An 18358-nucleotide genomic window follows, 5' to 3' on the forward strand; every position below is an offset into this window, starting at 1 on the left:
TTCATTCTTGAGACTGCATGTTTGTCATCCGAATTCTCTTTAACTAGTTATGTGTAAAACATGCACCATAGTATTTCCCTACAACATGAGAATATTAATATAATAGGCTACATATTATCAACTGACTGAACAGTAATGCAGCATCTTGCATTATTATTTGCAGGTGTGTGAATTCAACTTGAATGCAAGTATAAGTAGAGTTGTGTGGTGGTTAACAACGTCAAATATCAACCAGTTCATTTGAATACCAAAAACTAACATCAGTGATATCTTAGGCAGGAAGTATCTGGAACTAAGCTTCTAACCACAGGGCGAGAGCTGTAGTTACACAGCGTAACGACAGTGTTTGCAAACGTTTAGTGGAACTATTGTTTTGGGAAACACCTGTCGCTTAACAATGGTTTGAACTATGTAAGATACCGATGTAGTGACCTTGATGGTTCGAACTATGGTTTTGCGAAACACTTGCATTGCAACTATGCGGTTCCAACTATGTATGTTGCTAATGTAGTTAGCAACTTTCCTTTTAGCAAATATACCCCTGATCATTAAGGCTGAACTGACCGTAAGCATCAATACCAACTGATAATGGTGTGGACTGTGGCCCTGATCTGATGAAGCTCTGCTCTGGTTTTAGGGTTTGTGTGTTCAGAATCTCTACTTCTATTTTCACCCCAGAATGAGGAGGGGAACGATGAGGCCGATGACTCAGCGGACGAGTTTGAGGAGATGAACCTGTCGTTGCTTCATGCCCGCAACTTCCCACGCAAGGCAAGCCAGACCAGCATCTTCCTGCAGGAGTGGGACATCCCCTTCGAACAGCTAGAGATTGGCGAGCTCATTGGCAAGGGCCGCTTCGGGCTGGTCTACCATGGCCGCTGGCACGGCGAGGTGGCCCTCCGGCTCATCGACATCGAGCGCGACAACGACGATCAGCTTAAGGCCTTCAAGCGCGAGGTGATGGGATACCGGAACACACGTCACGAGAACGTGGTCCTGTTTATGGGAGCATGCTTGAACCCCCCGCACTTGGCCATCATCACTAGGTAAGTCATACACACACACACACACACACACACACACACACACACACACACACACACACACACACACACACACACACACACACACACACACACACACAAACAAACACACACTCATACACACACACACACACACACACACACACACACACTCATACACACACACACACACACCCACACACTCAAACACACACTCATACACACTGTGTTTAGCCTGTCAGGAGCCTGATACAGCACCAAGGCCACTTAACATTAAGGCTGTCTTAATTAGGGTTGGGTACCGAGAACCGGTACCAATACGGCACCGGTTCCATACAACCGGTAGCTACCCGGACCGAAATGCAACGCAGGTTTCGGTGCTTCCTTTCGGTGCCTGAGCAGATTTATTTATTTGTTTTTTATTAAAAAAATTATAATTTAACAAAACTAGCGAGAAGTAACGTTAGTGGCGTAGATCTTTCTGAGTACGATCTGTATACTTTTTTGGGTTGCTAACAGATTTCGTGGGGCACATATAAAACTGCTCCATCTCCCAATGTAGACTCTCGCCTGTGTCGCTCACGCTCATGGGTGATTATATAGCATTCCATATGGGACTAGTGGAAACTAGATTTGTGTTGAGGAGTTGCCATGGTAATAGGTTTACTTGTGTGTGGTTTCGGTTTCAAGATAAGTGTGGTTGTTCTAAGCAGAAGTTGGATACGCTTTATTAAACGGAGAGCTACCGTCTCATGCAAAGATATTCCTTCTCAATGTAAGTTCTTAAGAGAGCACTAACTCAGACGCTACAATAACATTGCAACAGTCTAATGAAGAGCAGGCAGCCTTGCACAGAGCAAGCACAAACAGAGCTAGCCATCAATATAACGGAGAAAATGCCGAAAGGTAAACGATCAAAAGTGTGGCTGTATTTCGCACAAAAAGATTCAAACAACGCGACGTGCAGCATATGCAACAACAAAATTGCGTGTAAATGGGGGAGAGAACTCAAGAGGCCCTGAACCTAAACTCTTAAAGGGGCAGTACACATTCATGAAACCAGTGGGTTTAAATAAATGCAAACAAAATATTATTTGTTTTACTCTAAAGGCAAACATGCTCATATTTCTGCAAAAGAATTACTGAAGTGTGAAGTGTGTGTACAGAGTGTGTTATGTATTTATTTATATTTATTTAAGTATACTGTAAAGTAAACAGTTGTTATAAGATAATATATTGTTCATAGTTTGAAGTTAAAAGGTTTGAAGCCAAGTGTTTTGTATTTATTTTTATTTATAGTATACCTTAAACAGTTAATATATTGATACATTTGAAGAAAACTATTTGCCTTGGCAATAAATAAGCCTTTAATGTCTTTAATTAAAAAAAAAAAAAGTATCGGTTCTGGCACCGTTTAAGCACCGGTATCGTTTTAAAAGTATCGGTTATGTACCGGTATCGAAAAAAAAAAAAACGATACCCATCCCTAGTTTTAATGGGAAGGTTTCCCATTAACAGCAAATTAGAAAGAGGTATGAACAGCAAAAGAAAGAGAGAGAGAGAGATAGAGAGAAAGAATGTATTGTTATATGATTGTGAAAGATTGTGATGGTTCTGAAAAAGCATTATTTTGAAAGTGAAATATGTGTTTATACAGTTTCCTATGTGTATTTATGCTGTAAGACAGATGATCTAAAGATTAGAGTGTGTAACGGGTAAGGATTGAAAAAAGTCCCTGTAGTCTGAAGCTTTAATAATGTATTTGACATAGAAACTGGATAAGTTAAGAAATTAGTAATATATTATATCTCTGAAGATGCTACCATCAAAGAGCTTTGAGTGCATAGGAGGTAACATTCACTTTCCAAGCTTTTCTCTAGTTTGCTCACATTCCTGATGACACATTTTGCCATGGATACCCTTGAAAGCTCCTATCACAGCTCAAACACACTGATCAAATAAAACACATAACAGGAACAGAACCCCCGATGGTTTGATTTGGTTGCTCTTCGTGTAGTTCAACAAAGCTTTCTGTTTGTGTGTGAAGTACAAGTACGTGTGAAGTACAAGTACGTTTGTGTTTGCTGAAGTGTGATGAGAGATGAAACAATTTGCCAGTTAGATCTCGCCCACACACCCAGAATACATAAATAATATCCCCTTTTCTGTCCATAGGGACACATTTTATGTACACATACTGTATGTACACAATGGTGTGAACCTACAATAAATGTTTCACTTTCCGTTCAAACTTTAAAACTTGGACACTTGCAGATGTACATATTATTTGTGCAGTTGTGTATGTCTGGGTTTATATTGCTCCCTTCTTTTTATAAATATAGCACTGATCCTTCCTTCTCGTCTCTGCCACGTGTGCTTAGCACACAGATGCCCTCTGATGCCCTGTGGCATCTGAGCAGTCCCCCGAGTTTGGTCGTGACTGCATCCGCTACACCCTTCTGGGGCAGGGGGTTACTGATCGAGGCCGCCCCCCACACTCACACTCATACTATTTTAAGAGCACTTGTGCCTGGACCAGGGTGTGTGCGAGGATGTTAATGAAGCCAAACGTTTTCGAGCTGGGGGATAGAGCCATGGCACAATGTTGAGTTGTGTGGCGTGTTGTCTTCCTGTGTCTGCTCTCGCCATGCTCCCTGCCCGCCCATGCCCCGACCGCCACTGCCCCATGTGCCTGCGTAGCGGAAACAGACCCATGCCCTTTCTTCTAAGCCCTGGCCAGGCTCGTTATCTCCGCATTAGCCCCTCAGACAGCCCGCTCACTTTCAAATAAACGTCAAATGTCTCACTCAGATGCTCTAGTGTGGTGTCTGCTGCTTCTGTTAAGTCATGTGTGTGTGTAGCTTCGCTTTCTTGTTTGTGTTTCACATCTCATCAAATTGTATAGGCCTTTACAAATTTGCGTTTAACAGTTGTCTGTTGTGGTATTTTCCAAATAAACATTTGTCATCAGCTTGGTGGCAGGCTGAACTCACGCCTGAACCGTTTATTGCGTGAATTCATTCTTGAGTCAGCATAGTTATCATTCTAATCCTCTGTTACTTGGCAGGGAGGGGCAGTTGCCGCTTTGATTCACATGAAATACATTATTAAAGCTTAATATTTAAGATACATTTTTAAAGCTTTTTGTGATATATATATCATTTAATCACCACAATTATATGGATAGTTGGTGAAGACTTAAAACAGGCCATGGCATCTCCACATGCTGAACCCTGCTGGGAGGGTAAGTGCCCTTAGGGAAGCCGCTTAAATCAGTTCCAGGAGAGAGAGAGAGGAACAAGAGGAAAAGGGGAAAAAATAGGTAGTCAGTGGTGAGAAGCCATCAGAGATGTCAAAGTCACTTAATCATTCTGCATCTGTTGTTAGGTCAGCAGGACTTTAGAAGTAAAGAAAACCATGGATAATAGAGAAAATGTCATTGGATGGTTACACTCAGTTTTGAGTCAACTTGGTTTAAGTACTTTTTTTGTGCAATTTCTTTTTGTACCCGCACAAAATGTTTGTATTTAACATAAATAACACATATGTTATACATGTATTACGCCTGTCAATTTGTATTACTTTTTTATCTCTATAATTTCTGTCAAGGACTTGTCCTCCTGGTTGTGATTTCTGAAATGCAGTCACTTTTTGTAACTAAGAAATAGAAGACTGCATTCTTGGCATTGCCTGTAACAGGTTTTGAATCTTAAAGGAAGGCAACCTTGATACATTTTTAGCGGATAGGGTTCGGTAAGTGCATGACGTCATTTTAATCCAAATAAAAAAGATTGACAAAGCAAAGGAATGGACGTAGAGACCATTCTGAGATGTGAAAGGTACAAGACAATCAAGGATAGCCAACAGGTCAAGACATTTCTCTTTGAGATTTTGTTTTCAGAAAGGTCATGGAGTAATTAGAGATATATCTTCTGTGGATGAAGTGGTTGACTGCTGTGTGGTTCTGTGTCTTGGAAAAAAGTTGAAGTGGAGTCTAGGCTTAGCTTGGCTTTTGTATCCCACCAGTATAGTTTTTAAAACCAGAGGTTGAATACAGCAAAAGGAATTTAGTTTACAGAGTTAACATGTTGAGGTTACTGTAACTGAATGAACACATTGTCATTTGAACTATAAACTTAAATTAATCAACAGTGGTGCTGGTATCTTCATTTATCAAGTAATTCTGCCATGAAGCTATTTAACTAAGAGTTAGCAACAAATTATAAATGACAAAATTCAACTGTCGACTTGACCTTGGGGTAATCATAGAAATTATCTGATGTTGGTGCTGCTGGTGGAGAAATATATCGTCATTTAGTCATGCTTAGATTTGATTATTAAGTTATGTCAACTTGTAGGTCTGGTAGTTCCTGCCATCTGCAGTGACTGAAGATAAGATATCATTCTTTTTTTTAAATCACACACCATAACATCCTTATCCTTTAGAGAAGGATTTTTTATAAAATTGCTGCAATGGTGATTTTATCACGTCCAGAAAATATTTTAGGACAATTCTATTTTCATGAATGGTTTTGCAGTTGTACTTATATGGATGTGGTGTGCTGTCTCTGGTAAACTTAAATTACGCTTAAGAAACAGCTGTTGACTTCAAGGATGAATGTTTACTGAGGAAGAAAGTAAAAAATCCTTGTACTTTATGGATTATGGATTTAATACTTAAAAGTAATTCAGCTTAATTTACCATTTGAAATGTTTCCATCCAGGACACTCAAAAGATTTTGTTTTTGTTTATAAACAGTATGCTGTGCATGGTGATAACAAAGCAACACGGAAGAGTGATGGGGTAAACTTTTTTGTTTTTAAGACAGGACATAACATGTTTCAACACGCTATCTGCATTCTAGTAAAAAGGCTCTTCACTTTGTACAGAAAAAAATTTAATTGGTCTGAATTAATTCTGTATTTGCCTTTGTAACAAAAAAAAACTGCAACGACTGCTTATTGGCCCATCAGAGAGAAAGAGAGCTGTCAGACTCTTTCAGAATGTGTAAACTTGCTCTGAAAATGCAGAGCCTCTTCCTCTGGCCTCTCACACACCAGATGGCATTATTTGAGTCCAGGCTGTCACCCCTTCACGTTCACCACCGAATCTAGACTCTGTTTGTTCGCTTGCAAATGAGAGTGTCACTAGGGAGAAGGGAAATGTGCCTCACAGCATTGCTGTAGAATCCCGTGCATGACTTGAACTGTATCAGCATAATGAGCCCCTCACTGCGTATTGATGTGTACTTTTGGCCTAATAGTCAATTGCTCTGCATGTTTTGTTTCTCTCTTGACAGAGGAGTTGTCTTGCATGAAAACAAGACATGAGCAGTGACTTGACATAACACCTCACTGATTGTATCCTCGTATTGTTTGACTTTTCCAGAAATACAATATTTGCAGAAAGTGATAAATCATTTCGGATTCATTTTTTGCATCAAACAATAAATTACACATTTCAGATTCTTGGAAGCTTTGATGAATCTCTCACTCTCTCTTTTTGTTCTGTTTGTTCTCTCTCACTTTCCATCTATCTCTTTCCATCTCTCTCTGTCTCTCTCTCTGAAAGCCAGTCTGCATTCTGATGAATATCAAAGTGAAATGTGCGTTTCAGGAGATATCAGGGTTTTATTAAGCCACTAAGAGGGGAAAAAGAACGTCATTATCATTCATTATGGAGTATTTACCTGGAAGAGCATCCGGACAAACAGGCAAGATCAAGGTCGAATTGAGAGAAATTGGATCCTGCCCTGAAGAGGCGGTGTTTGACTTGCAGGAACATAAACACTGATTATGGTTCACGTTTGTCGTGAGGATCTCTGCTTGGAGTGGGAATCTTCATGCTGACTTTAGAATAGAGAGAAAAAACAGAGGATTGCTTTGCTTTGCTTTGCTTTTTCATTGATATAGAGAGAGTGAGAGAGAGAGAGGAAATGATGATTGAAGGATGAGAGAAATGGGGGTCTAAGGGGGACAAAAGAGAGAGAGAAAGAGAAGAGAAGCAATAGAGGTTGGTTGGCTATTTCCTGTCTTGTAAATGTTGTTTACTTGCACATCAAAAGGGGAGGCTGAGCATCCGTGGTCTCTATCTAATTATGGTTATTGGCGTCAGTGAACGAGGGTCTACAGCAGGGCCGTATGTCGCCACGGCGATCTTGTGAGCGTCGCCACTGCGATCCTGTCAGCCATCAGGTGATCCTGTCAGCCATCAGGTAATCCTGGTCTGCTGGAGTCTCTGACATCATCGCACTGCTGTTTACCGGTGTGTCACCGGCGCGGCGGAGCATTTGTGTCACACACACCCTGATAAAAGTACCCAGAGGAGACAGGGTGGGTGGGTGGGGTGGCTAACCTGCTTCCCTCATGAATATGCAACCGGAGTTCCAGGGGAAGAGGGCCCCCAAGGTGAGGAGTCGTCACCTCTGACGGGGCCGCGCAGGCAGGGGGTCAGTGTGGCACCATGGTCGTGGGGGGTGCACATCATTCCGCTTCCCCCGCTGAGTCCAGGGCCCTGCTGTCATCTGGCCCATCAGTTAGCAGGCGACGGTTATCAGTGGCGCTCCTGTTTCAGCTGTTTAGATTTGTTCCAGTAGATCCAATGCTGTAGAGTGGTGAAAGCATGATAGAGCTGAAGATCTGGGTGATTTTACACAGTGGCTGTGAAGTCCCAACTCAAACTGTTTTGTTTTAATTGTGCCTCAGTTATTTGTTAAACACAAAGGTGGTAGATGGAGATGCGTTACCAAGAACCTGACTAAAGGCTTGCACCTAGGCAAGTCTGTTTGTGGCAAATAAGTTACTGATGAAACTGCATATTTTTTTACAGCCTGTGCAAAGGCAGGACTCTATACTCAGTGGTGAGGGACGTCAAGGTCATCCTCGATGTCAACAAGACCCGACAGATCGCTCAGGAGATGGTTAAGGTAAACAGTATTGCTTAAGTTATAAGTGTTCCCACAGCCATTGCCATTTCATAAGATGACAACTTATAACTTATAAACTATGTACACATAAAGTTTACACACAATACCATCACGATAATAAGTAAAAAATGCAACACGAAATACAATCACAGTCTGGCTAGGCTAACTCCTTGGAGGTGACAAAGGCTTGATTCCCTCATATATCTGCGGTTCCCTAATCAGGGTGCTTACATATAAAGTGCTATCGAGATGGGTGATTGAAGAGCAGAAGTGCTAAATAGGCATGAGTTCTAATGATTATTTTCTACAATCAATATAGAAGGGTGGGAAGCATGTACATGTGCTTATGTGTAGAGCTTTGTTCTAACTCTTTCAGGGAATGGGCTATCTGCATGCCAAGGGCATCATCCATAAAGACATGAAGTCCAAGAATGTCTTCTATGACAATGGTAAAGTGGTCATCACGGACTTTGGGCTATTCACAATATCTGGAGTCCTGCAAGGAGGAAGGTAAGACTGTTTTGAAATCTTGATTAAATGTCATTGTTCCTCCGACTAAACATTATCACTTGATAGCCCATTTCTCTTCAAAATAAAAATGGTTAGATCCTATATTTTTTCTTCACATGGAGAAGATCTGCTTCAAAAGCTAATCTGCAGTTTGTGGAGAAACAATCAATTGCGTTGCAGAGAAATCATCACAGCTGGAAAGAATTGGGCCTGGAAAAAAGGCAGTGACTAAACAAGTCTGTCAGAGGAAACTGTGACTTTTCCTCTGCCTGACATCTCTGAGGAGAATAATGAGGGCACTTTGGGCAGAGACACATTTCAGATTTTTTTAATTGGTCAAATGTAATGTGTTCCACCACTGTAAGCAATTTTGTTTTCTTTTTTTATCTCACCCGCAGCTAGACATATTCTGCTCACTGTATCACCAAAGTGGAGGGTCTAATCATTCCCGGCATACGTTTCACATCAGTTTATTTGTCACTGGAGAAGTCTGATTGACTGGGTTTGTGACTTAGAAAAAATGCCATCTCAGAGAGTCTTCCCTGTGACAGCGTATTACCCACGAGAACAAACCCACTGTACCAGAGTTAATCTTTCAGATTTGGATAGGGAGAGTTTATGCAGTTTTCGCCTGGGCGTATGTATATATAGAAGACGCAGTGGTGTACAGTTCCTGTGATGTTTCTCTTTTCGGTTTCTCTTGTCTTATCAGTTACCAGACGATTACATTAGGGAAATGCTATTTAACATCTAACCATTTAGAGAACAATCACAAAAATCACAGTTTTGCAATCACAAAATAACTACAAAAAATGGCATAAAATATGGTAAATGTAAATATTTACTTGTATATTAAATATAGATTACAAGCCGTAAATAGACAGATATTTCAATACAAAGACAGACTATAACAGTGATTAAAATGAATTTGAGTGTTACAATGTTACAGTGCTCCCACACAAATCTTTGCCATGTGCTGTTGTCATGTTATGTGATGTGGCATTTTGGGGGGTTATTGAGTTTGGTGACGAGTGAAGTCAAACTACTTTCCATACTGTACGGTGCAGTACGGCGAGGGTGAGGGTGGAAAAGACTGAATACTTTAATACACCCGGCACTGCCCCATTATTTGTATTCAAATGTCAAATGAAATCCTGTGTGTGAGAGTCCATATTGCTGGGGCACAGTCACACAGCTCCTTCAGGAGACGTGAGTGGGGGGCTGGATTAGAGAGAGAAGAAGAAGAGAAGGAGGAGGAGAGTCAGAGAGGGAGAGATTCTGAAAAAAAGGGAAGGAGAAATTTGAAGAAAGATTCTGAAGAAAGATCGGTGAGAATGGATCGGTGAGAAAGGAGTGTGAGATAGAGAGAGAAAAAGAGAGGGGGGGGATGAAAATGAAACACTGAGGAATGAGATATTAAAGAGAGAGAAAGAGAGAGGGACCCTGGAAAGAGAGGGGGGAGAGTGAGAGACTCGCCTAATGTAGTTAATGTTGAGAATGTTTCAGTGTGGAGGCATTGGGCCTTCCATACAGCTCCACACTCCCCTGTTGCAGTGACAGGCCTGCAGAGAGAGCATGCTTGTTGGCAACATTTGATGCCATGATGAACAGAAAGTTGATTCCCTGGAATGGGCTTGGATGCTTTTCATGGCTACTTAATGAGGTTGGAGACATACGTTTCGCTTCAATTTTACGCTGTGGTAATGTTGCTGACTTAAGGTCTGTCACCGTTTTGATGATGCAACCTCTTTTTTAATATGTAGTCTTTGTTATGTGTGACAAAATAATTACCCTTTTAGGGATCATTGGAGAATTAGTTTGCACATTAGTTTGCACATTTGCAGTTACAGCAGTTAAAATGACTTCTAATTTATGGAGACAGCAAGCAGGCCACGTAACTGCATATTTCCACTCAAATGACATATTTCTGTAAAAAAAACTGTAATTAATTTGTTTCCGATATTGGAATATTGTATGATTTGTTTGAGAGAGCACACTTTCCAATTCTCAGGATCTCATGTTCCTGCAAGCTCTTTCTTAAGAAGTCACACTTCATTCCAGAGCGTTTGAGCCAAGGGCCTGGGCACGGTTGTTAAGGAGCCTGGTGCCTTGCTTATTAGATTTGTTTATCGTTTTGAAAATGATCCTGTTGGCGGCCAAAACATAAAATCAACCAACGTAATGATGATCCCTGTAACACTCAGTGAACTGGGCTGAATGGGAACTTCAGATGTTTGAAGCTAGCGAGCAACTAGCGAGTTCTCTTGACAGAGTGTGCATGGGGCGCCATTCTAAATGCACACTGAAGTAGCTTGAAATGTCAGTGCTGCGAGAGCTTCGAGGCTTGGGTTCGAACGCGGCTCACCACAAATCTCCAGTTGTAATGTTTTAATTGCATTTAGAATCCTCTGCTCCGCTTCGCATGGTGCACAGTAGTCGAGGAAAGACCCTGCAAAGTCAGAGACACTTTTAATCATCTGCAGTATCATCATGCGGAGATAGAGACGTGTTTAATGAGACGAACAAACACACTCTCCCACAAAATTAGCTCCGAAAATGGCAAGAAACACACAGTCTTAACAGCAGTGTCAAACTTTAACCACGTTTGTGCAGTTTTTTCCCCTTGTCATTGCATTTTGGAAATGAAGGTCAAATACAGTACATTGAGATGACTCACAGCCGATGACCATATGGTGTCAGTGCTTTCTATAGAGAATAGAGTGAGTCACAGTTTGCCTTTGGCCTTTCCTCTGGAATTACATCACAAAATATTTCACACTTCCTGCACGGTGGGTCGACTCCAACTCTGTGCAGTGTTCACGTTGGTCACATGGGTCTGAGAGGGACTGGTCATTGATCAGCAGTCCTGAGTCAGCCAAATAATGATAAACGATGATTTAAAAGCGATAAAAGGCCTGCTGCATGAAAAGACATGTTTCCAGCAACAATGTGGATTAAAATGTTACATAATTCCGTAAGCATTTATATCAATGCTATAGTAGAACATTACGAAGGGATGATTTGACATGATATTTTAAGCCGGTCAATTTAAGACACTATCTTATGTCACAAGAAAGCATTGGAAGGCAAGAAAAGATTTGGAAAGCTTTCAAGGTTTTTTTTTTTAACTAAATGTTCTAAAAAAAATCCCAATGGGCTGACTGAATTCCTCTTCTGTCTCATGCTCATTTCCCTCTCACCCTCTCTCTCTCTCTCTCTCTCATTCTTTCCTCTTCTCTCCGCCTTCTTCATCTGCTCTCTCTCCCTTTTTCTCTCTCTGGTCTCTATTATTTTTCTCTATCTCCTTTTTTTTTTAACCCTCCCCTCTCTCCTCTATCCTCTCTCCTATTCCATTATTGTCTCCTTTCATGCTCTTCTGTTCCTACTGTTATGTGCTTTCTCTGTCTCTCTTCTCTGTCTCCCTTTTCTGGCTCTCCCATCTGTTCTTCCCTCTTCTCGTCTTCACCTCACTTTGCACCTCTTCTCCTTCTTCCTCTCTCTTTTTGCCGTCTAATGCTGATTCTTTTCTCCTCTTTCACCTCTCTCATCTTCTCCTCATTTTCTCTCTTCTTTCTCTTCTCTCCACTCTTCACCCCTCCTCTCTTCCCTACTCTCTCTCTGCCCTCCCCTCTCTCATCCCTTCTCCAGCAGAAGACAGGACAAGTTGCGAATCCCGAGTGGATGGCTCTGTTACCTGGCCCCTGAGATTGTGCATCAGCTCTCCCCCGACACCGAGGAAGACAAGCTCCCCTTCTCCAAGCAGTCTGATGTGTTCGCTTTTGGGTGGGTAGCCACTGGATCCATTACCAATGGGCCGTTTGGGTATATGTGTGCATAGAAAAGGGATTCACAGGGTGTGTGTGTGTGTGTGTGTGTGTGTGTGTGTGTGTGTGTGTGTGTGTGTGTGTGTGTGAGTGAGTGTGTGTGTGTGTGTGTATGTGTGTGTGTATGAGTGTTTGTGTGTGTGTGTATAAGTGTTAGTGTAAGTGTGTGTGTGTGTGTGTGTGTGTGTGTGTGTGTTTGTGTGTGTGTGTGTGTTTGTGTGTGTGTGTGTGTATGTGTGTGTGTGTGTGTGTGTGTGTGTGTGTGTGTGTGTGTGTGTGTGGGAGGATTTTGCTCTGGTGACTCCTAACACAATTGCATTTTCAGATGTCCCCCCATATGGAACCTCTGTCATACTGTCATCCTGCGGAGCGGCGCGGCGTTCCCGTGTAAACTGGCCAGCTGGTTAGCTGGACTCGGCCGCTCCTGAGGGTCACCCGCAAGCCCCTCTCTTCTTTTCCGCTGCGCTTTTCTTCTCCCTTTTCACATCATCATCCTGCTATTTTTACGGCTCTCTTCCCAGTCAGAACGGTTCAAATGGGTATATAATGGAGGATGTGCTATAGTTAGGGTCGTACGGAAACCCTTCATGCACCATGAGCAGCCTAGCGAACCGTCCTCTGATCTGCAGTTTTGCGTAACGTTACTGTATGCCTGCCAACTGTTATTCGGTTAGGAGAAGGATACTTATTGAATTTACCTTTGACCCACTCGCAGCTTTCATCAGGGAGTAATTTCCTGCTCATAATTAGCTGTTCAATGAGCATGAGCAGGCACTATTTACCTGAGCGTTAGATTTTGTTACAACACTTGACAACGGCAACACTTGACTCTTTCATCAGGCATTAGGTTTAATTGAATCTTTTATTTGATTTGGTAAACTTCAACATGAGCTAACTCCAAGAGGAACAGAGATTTTTTTCTTTAAAGTAAAAACCTCACATACAAGTGCTTCTTCAGACGATCTCTCTGGATCTCTCGGCTTCTCTGCTGCAATGAGCCCCATCGTCCTGCTCATCATTACGGGATTTAATGGCAGACTCATTTGTGGTTTATATATTTAAATGAAAATAGTGGTTGTGTTTGTGTGTGTGTGTGTGTGTGTGTGAGTGCATACTTGGGTACGTACGCGTTTTTATCCATATGTATACGTGTTTTTGTGTGTGTGTGTATGAGTACATGTGTATGTGTAGTCTGTGTGTATATGTATGTTTAGTATGTCTAGCATGTACTGTATATGTTTGTGTGTGTGTATAGGTAGGTGTATAGGTGTGTTTTGGCAGGAGGATCTGCTCACAATTCAGTGACGTGTCTCATCTTTGTCAAGTTATAACTAAATAAATGAATAAACAACCACTAATGCTATTTTTTTTTCACAGCACTATATGGTACGAGCTGCATGCACGTGAGTGGCCTTTCAAGAACCAGCCAGCGGAAGTCATCATATGGCAGGTTGGCTCAGGCATGAAGCCAAACCTCACCCAGATTGGCATGGGCAAGGAGATATCGGTGAGTAAGAGACATGTGAGACACAAACGAGGCGTAAGACAGCGCAAGACCACTCTGAGCATTCTCTTCAGGGGCTGCTTTTTTTTTTCTGCGCCTGCCACATTTCCTGTGAATGGTTCCCTGATGGATTGAGATTAATCAACCATGGGATATTGAATTGCCTGTTAGCACGTTTAGAATCTAATTAAAAACATGGTGTTTTTTTCCCAATTTTACAGAAACCAAGATTTAAGTGATAGCCTGCGGTTACTTGCAGTTCCTAGATAGTGTTTGCTCACACGTGCATTTGTAATGTTGCCTGCACATGCAAAAAGGCAGCACGCTGTCACTTGCTTTTCCACTTGCTACCATGGCATCCATATCCTCTGACTACATAAGACCAATCATGTAATGGAGGCAAGCAAAGCCACCCATGACCATAAGTTGGCTTGGCAGGTTGCATTTGTGTGAAAATGCGTATAACAATGTAACACTGTCGACTTCATCATGTTATCAGAAATTTCAATGCATATCACATATTAGAATATGTATGAATTTACTGAATTAATGACTGACACTGACTTACACTGAGTAGCCAATGTGATCCCTTGTACCGGATCTGCACAGAATGACCTACACATTCTAATGGGCAGGGGTCTCTCTAAAACCAGTGTTTTTGTGTGTGTGTGTGTCTGTGTGCATGCATATGTGTGTGCGTGTGTTCGTGTCTGTGCGTGTGTGTGTGTGTGTGTGTGTGTGTGTGTGTGTGTGTGTGTGTTTTGCTCCTCCACACAGGACATTCTGATGTTCTGCTGGGCTTTCGAGCAGGAGGAGCGGCCAACCTTCTCCAAACTGGTGGATCTGCTGGAGAAGCTTCCCAAGCGCAACCGCCGCCTCTCTCACCCTGGCCACTTCTGGAAATCAGCTGAGTATGTCAAATGAGTCAGGAATGGAACAAAACTAAACTAAACTAAACAAGCAAACAAACAAACAAAATCAAAGAGAGAGAGAAAGAGAGGGAACCAACAGACGTCCAGTGAAGCCTGCTCTATGTCCCCTCGGTGAGAGAAGGCAGCCACTGCCTAGTCTTGTGTTTCCAGTGAGAAGCTGGGTGTTTAGGTACTCAGGGCCTGATTTACTAACAGGATTGCGCCCATTTCAAGCGTAAAATAGCGGTCGTAAACATAAAACAGTATTTACTAAAGGGGCGCAGCGCATATTAACGCTTTGTGGGTGTGGACGGGGAGGACACGAAAAGGTGGGTGGAAACATGCGCAAATATTTGGGAGGAGCGAAGATAAGTGCGCCTAATGATGTATTGCGTGGTATTTACTAAACTGCCTGACCAGCGCACGTCTCTAATTTGCGGGATAATTCTCTGCCTCATAAAAGCAAGTCTTAACCAGGAACCATTTCCATTGAGTCTGAAAACGTTGATATGGCGAAAGTTATAAGAACAAGGCGAACCCACGTCCATATATATTGTAGTGAACCCATTTCCCTTGTAGAAATAATTAATCTTGCCATGTACACATCTATATTGTTATAATAGACAGTTTATGCATTAATGCCACCAATAGCATATTCTTTATAATCGTGTTCTTTTAAACATCTCGCTGTAGGTGATGGCGGGCAGAACAACAATATAGCAGCGCACACATTGAATCAGGTTCAGTGATTGAGCGAACGTGAACCAATATATCTATCTCCACTTTGCTGAACTTTCATATTCTCTTCCTAAATAAATACCATGGAAAATGCGCAAAAACACTGTGCGTTATTGTCCGACCGCAGTTTAAGCAGCGGTCGCAATGTTAGTAAATCATAGGGCGGAGTTAACACAGTTTGCCCAGCGCAGATCTGGTTTGATAAATACCACGGAAAATGCACAAAAACACCGTGCGTTAATGTGCGAACGCAGATTAAGCAGCGGTCGCATGTTAGTAAATCAGGCCCTCAGTGTGTCCAATCCTCCCCAAAGCGATGATTAGGAAGACATTTTGTGTTTTTTATTTTTTTTATTTTAATTTTTTTGTTTAAACATTGAGATTCATGTTTTTCTGTTCTATTGTTGTTTGGCCATATGAGGGGCAGCCTTTTCATGTTCACCCAGTTGTTATTTTTTTCAATAATGGATGTTTTTCGATGTTTCAGTTTCTCAATGTAAAAGTGTTTTGTGCCGTAAGTCATGTCATTGTGTAGTTATAATGCATTTTTATGAACAAATGCAAAGGTCATTTTCCTTCTGTGTGTGTGTGTGTGTGTGTGTGTGTGTGTGTGTGTGTGTGTGTGTGTGTGTGTGTGTGTGTGTGTGTGTGTGTGTGTGTGTGTGTGGACATGCGTGTGTGCATGTGCATTCATTTTTGTCCGACATGGGATTGAATGTAAAAACTAAAATCAGAAACTGTGTTCTCTCTGAGAATTGAACTCTGAGCTGTCTTTCTGCCATTTGTCTTGTCAACACTCTTCTTTGTGTGGATACCCATGTCTGCATTTCAATCACTGAGCTTTACTCTTAATGAGGCGATACTGCGTATCCTATCTATTGCTGAATGTGAATTAAAAAGACACCCCCCCCCCCCTCTATTTTTCTGGGAATATTATAGGACAGGTCATTCTGACCTAGTCATTATGTCATGTCTCATTGTCTTCACGAAAGACGCTGAGAGCATTTTGAGTAGTTACCGTCCTGTTAGCCATACCCTCAGGTGATGACAAACACAAAGAGCCCTGCTAAACAGCTCCCTGCTCCAAATGTGAGTATGACACTTGAAATGTAACTTTACTACTGTGACTAACTCGTGAATCAGTTTAACGAGATGCTGTTACTGAGCCTAAAGACAACACATCCTTTTTATGTACACACACACATACACAAACACACACACACACACACACACACACACACACACACACACTCACACACACAGTCTCACACGTACACGCACACGCACATGCACACACACACACACACACACACACAAACACACACACTCACACACTCACACACACACAAAACACTATTTCACCACTGCTGAGTACGCATATTATGAGATTCATTTCATTTAAAGTGCAGTGTGTACTTGGTCTAGTAAACACCTGATCCAGTACATCAGTGGAGTAGCACTTGTTTTCATCAGCTCATTTGTACATTGCAAAAGCATACATCTAGTAACCAAGACTGTTGCATGCCTGAAGTGTCAAGAGTTTTCAGTACATATCATTATATCAAGGCCAATTTTATAAGTATTTTCACGAGGTTTCACCAGAGTTTTAACTTTAACAATGAATCATATCTTTGTAGGCAGTACTGGCTTTAAAAGTACTGCAAACTGCTTTCTTTGGAATACAACGCCAATGTCCTCTAGTCTAGACAATCTGCTCATGTGAGATGTTACTAAGACTACACATAGTACAGTGTGAAAGTCACAAATGCATACAAATATTTGCTGCTGTTTTTTGGAGTACACAAGTCTATTTTGAGATCACTGGAAGTCAGACATTGTACGTTGATCATCTATATTTGTACAATTTAGTACTTACTTCTGAATGCATGAAATGCTTTATGAAGGATCCAGTCAGCTGTTGCTGTTGTACGCTGAGAGACAACCTTCAAATTATATCTGTCTATATATACTTACATATACATATACACATTTATTTGTATATATATATATATATATATATATATATATATATATGTGTGTGTGTGTGTGTGTATACATAAATATATATACGACATATGTAAAGAGAAATACTTTTAGTTTTTCTTTTGTTCAATGTAGTTGCACTGACGGGAGTATAGATAAAGATCAGTCACAGTCACAGATTCTGCGACAGCTGAGCCAGTCAAAAAAATGTATCATTCTTCTCCCTTTGCAGGCCGTGTAAAATGAAAAAGAAAATATATAGTTTATGTTTCAGAGAATGATTGTAACATTATATTTATACATCCATGGTACTTTTTAGTGGAAAAGGCTTCAATTGAATACGGAATAGAGGAATGGTCATAATCATCATGATAGTGCTAAACTGAGGAAATAAAGACCTGTTAAAGACCTGGAAGGATAGGCAGATTCTGTATCCCATCACCCATCTGACCTCATGCTGTTCTGCTGTACAAAAAAATGTGTTTCATTTTCTGAATGTATGAATTGTTGCGCTGTTGTTATGACATCCTTTTCTTTTCTTCTTCTTCTTTTTGAAGATTTTGAACCATTTTCCTATATTGTTGTGTGCTGTTTTTTGCAGTTTTTTTGTGTTGGTTTTCGAATTCTTTGGTGTTTCTTTATGGATCAGTCTTTGTATTGTACAGTGTAGTTTTCAACACGCTTGTATTTTCTGATGCCTTATAGTTCACAGCTTAGTGACTGGTAGAGTTATCACAACCTCCTTATCTGCACTCATCCTCTCAAAAAATGTATGACAATAAAAACGTTTTCATTTTGGAATTTTTTCATGTTTAAGTTGTCATTATTATGAAACTCCCTTATTCTTTTGTCACATTTTATGATTTTATGTTTAAGGAATATTGACCTACATTTGCAGGACCTTAAGTTTACACCAATAAATGGGACATATACTGTAACT

At 41.2% G+C, this 18358-nt stretch overlaps 1 protein-coding gene across 1 annotated transcript in view; it reads left to right on the forward strand.

Annotated features, from left to right (window-relative positions):
- ksr2 (kinase suppressor of ras 2) overlaps positions 1-14710 on the forward strand; it is a gene marked incomplete at both ends in the record, with an annotated part of 81443 nt that extends 66733 nt beyond the window's left edge. Inside the window, 6 exons of the mRNA XM_080852895.1 lie at positions 679-1046; positions 7852-7948; positions 8325-8458; positions 12107-12241; positions 13660-13789; positions 14564-14710. Of these exons, the coding sequence (XP_080709021.1) occupies positions 679-1046; positions 7852-7948; positions 8325-8458; positions 12107-12241; positions 13660-13789; positions 14564-14710 (1011 nt within the window). The remainder of the gene's footprint in view (positions 1-678; positions 1047-7851; positions 7949-8324; positions 8459-12106; positions 12242-13659; positions 13790-14563) is intronic.
- Between the last annotated feature and the right edge of the window lie 3648 nt (positions 14711-18358).

The sequence above is a fragment of the Sprattus sprattus genome (assembly GCF_963457725.1).
Source record: "Sprattus sprattus genome assembly, chromosome: 15".
Lineage (NCBI taxonomy): Eukaryota > Metazoa > Chordata > Actinopteri > Clupeiformes > Clupeidae > Sprattus > Sprattus sprattus.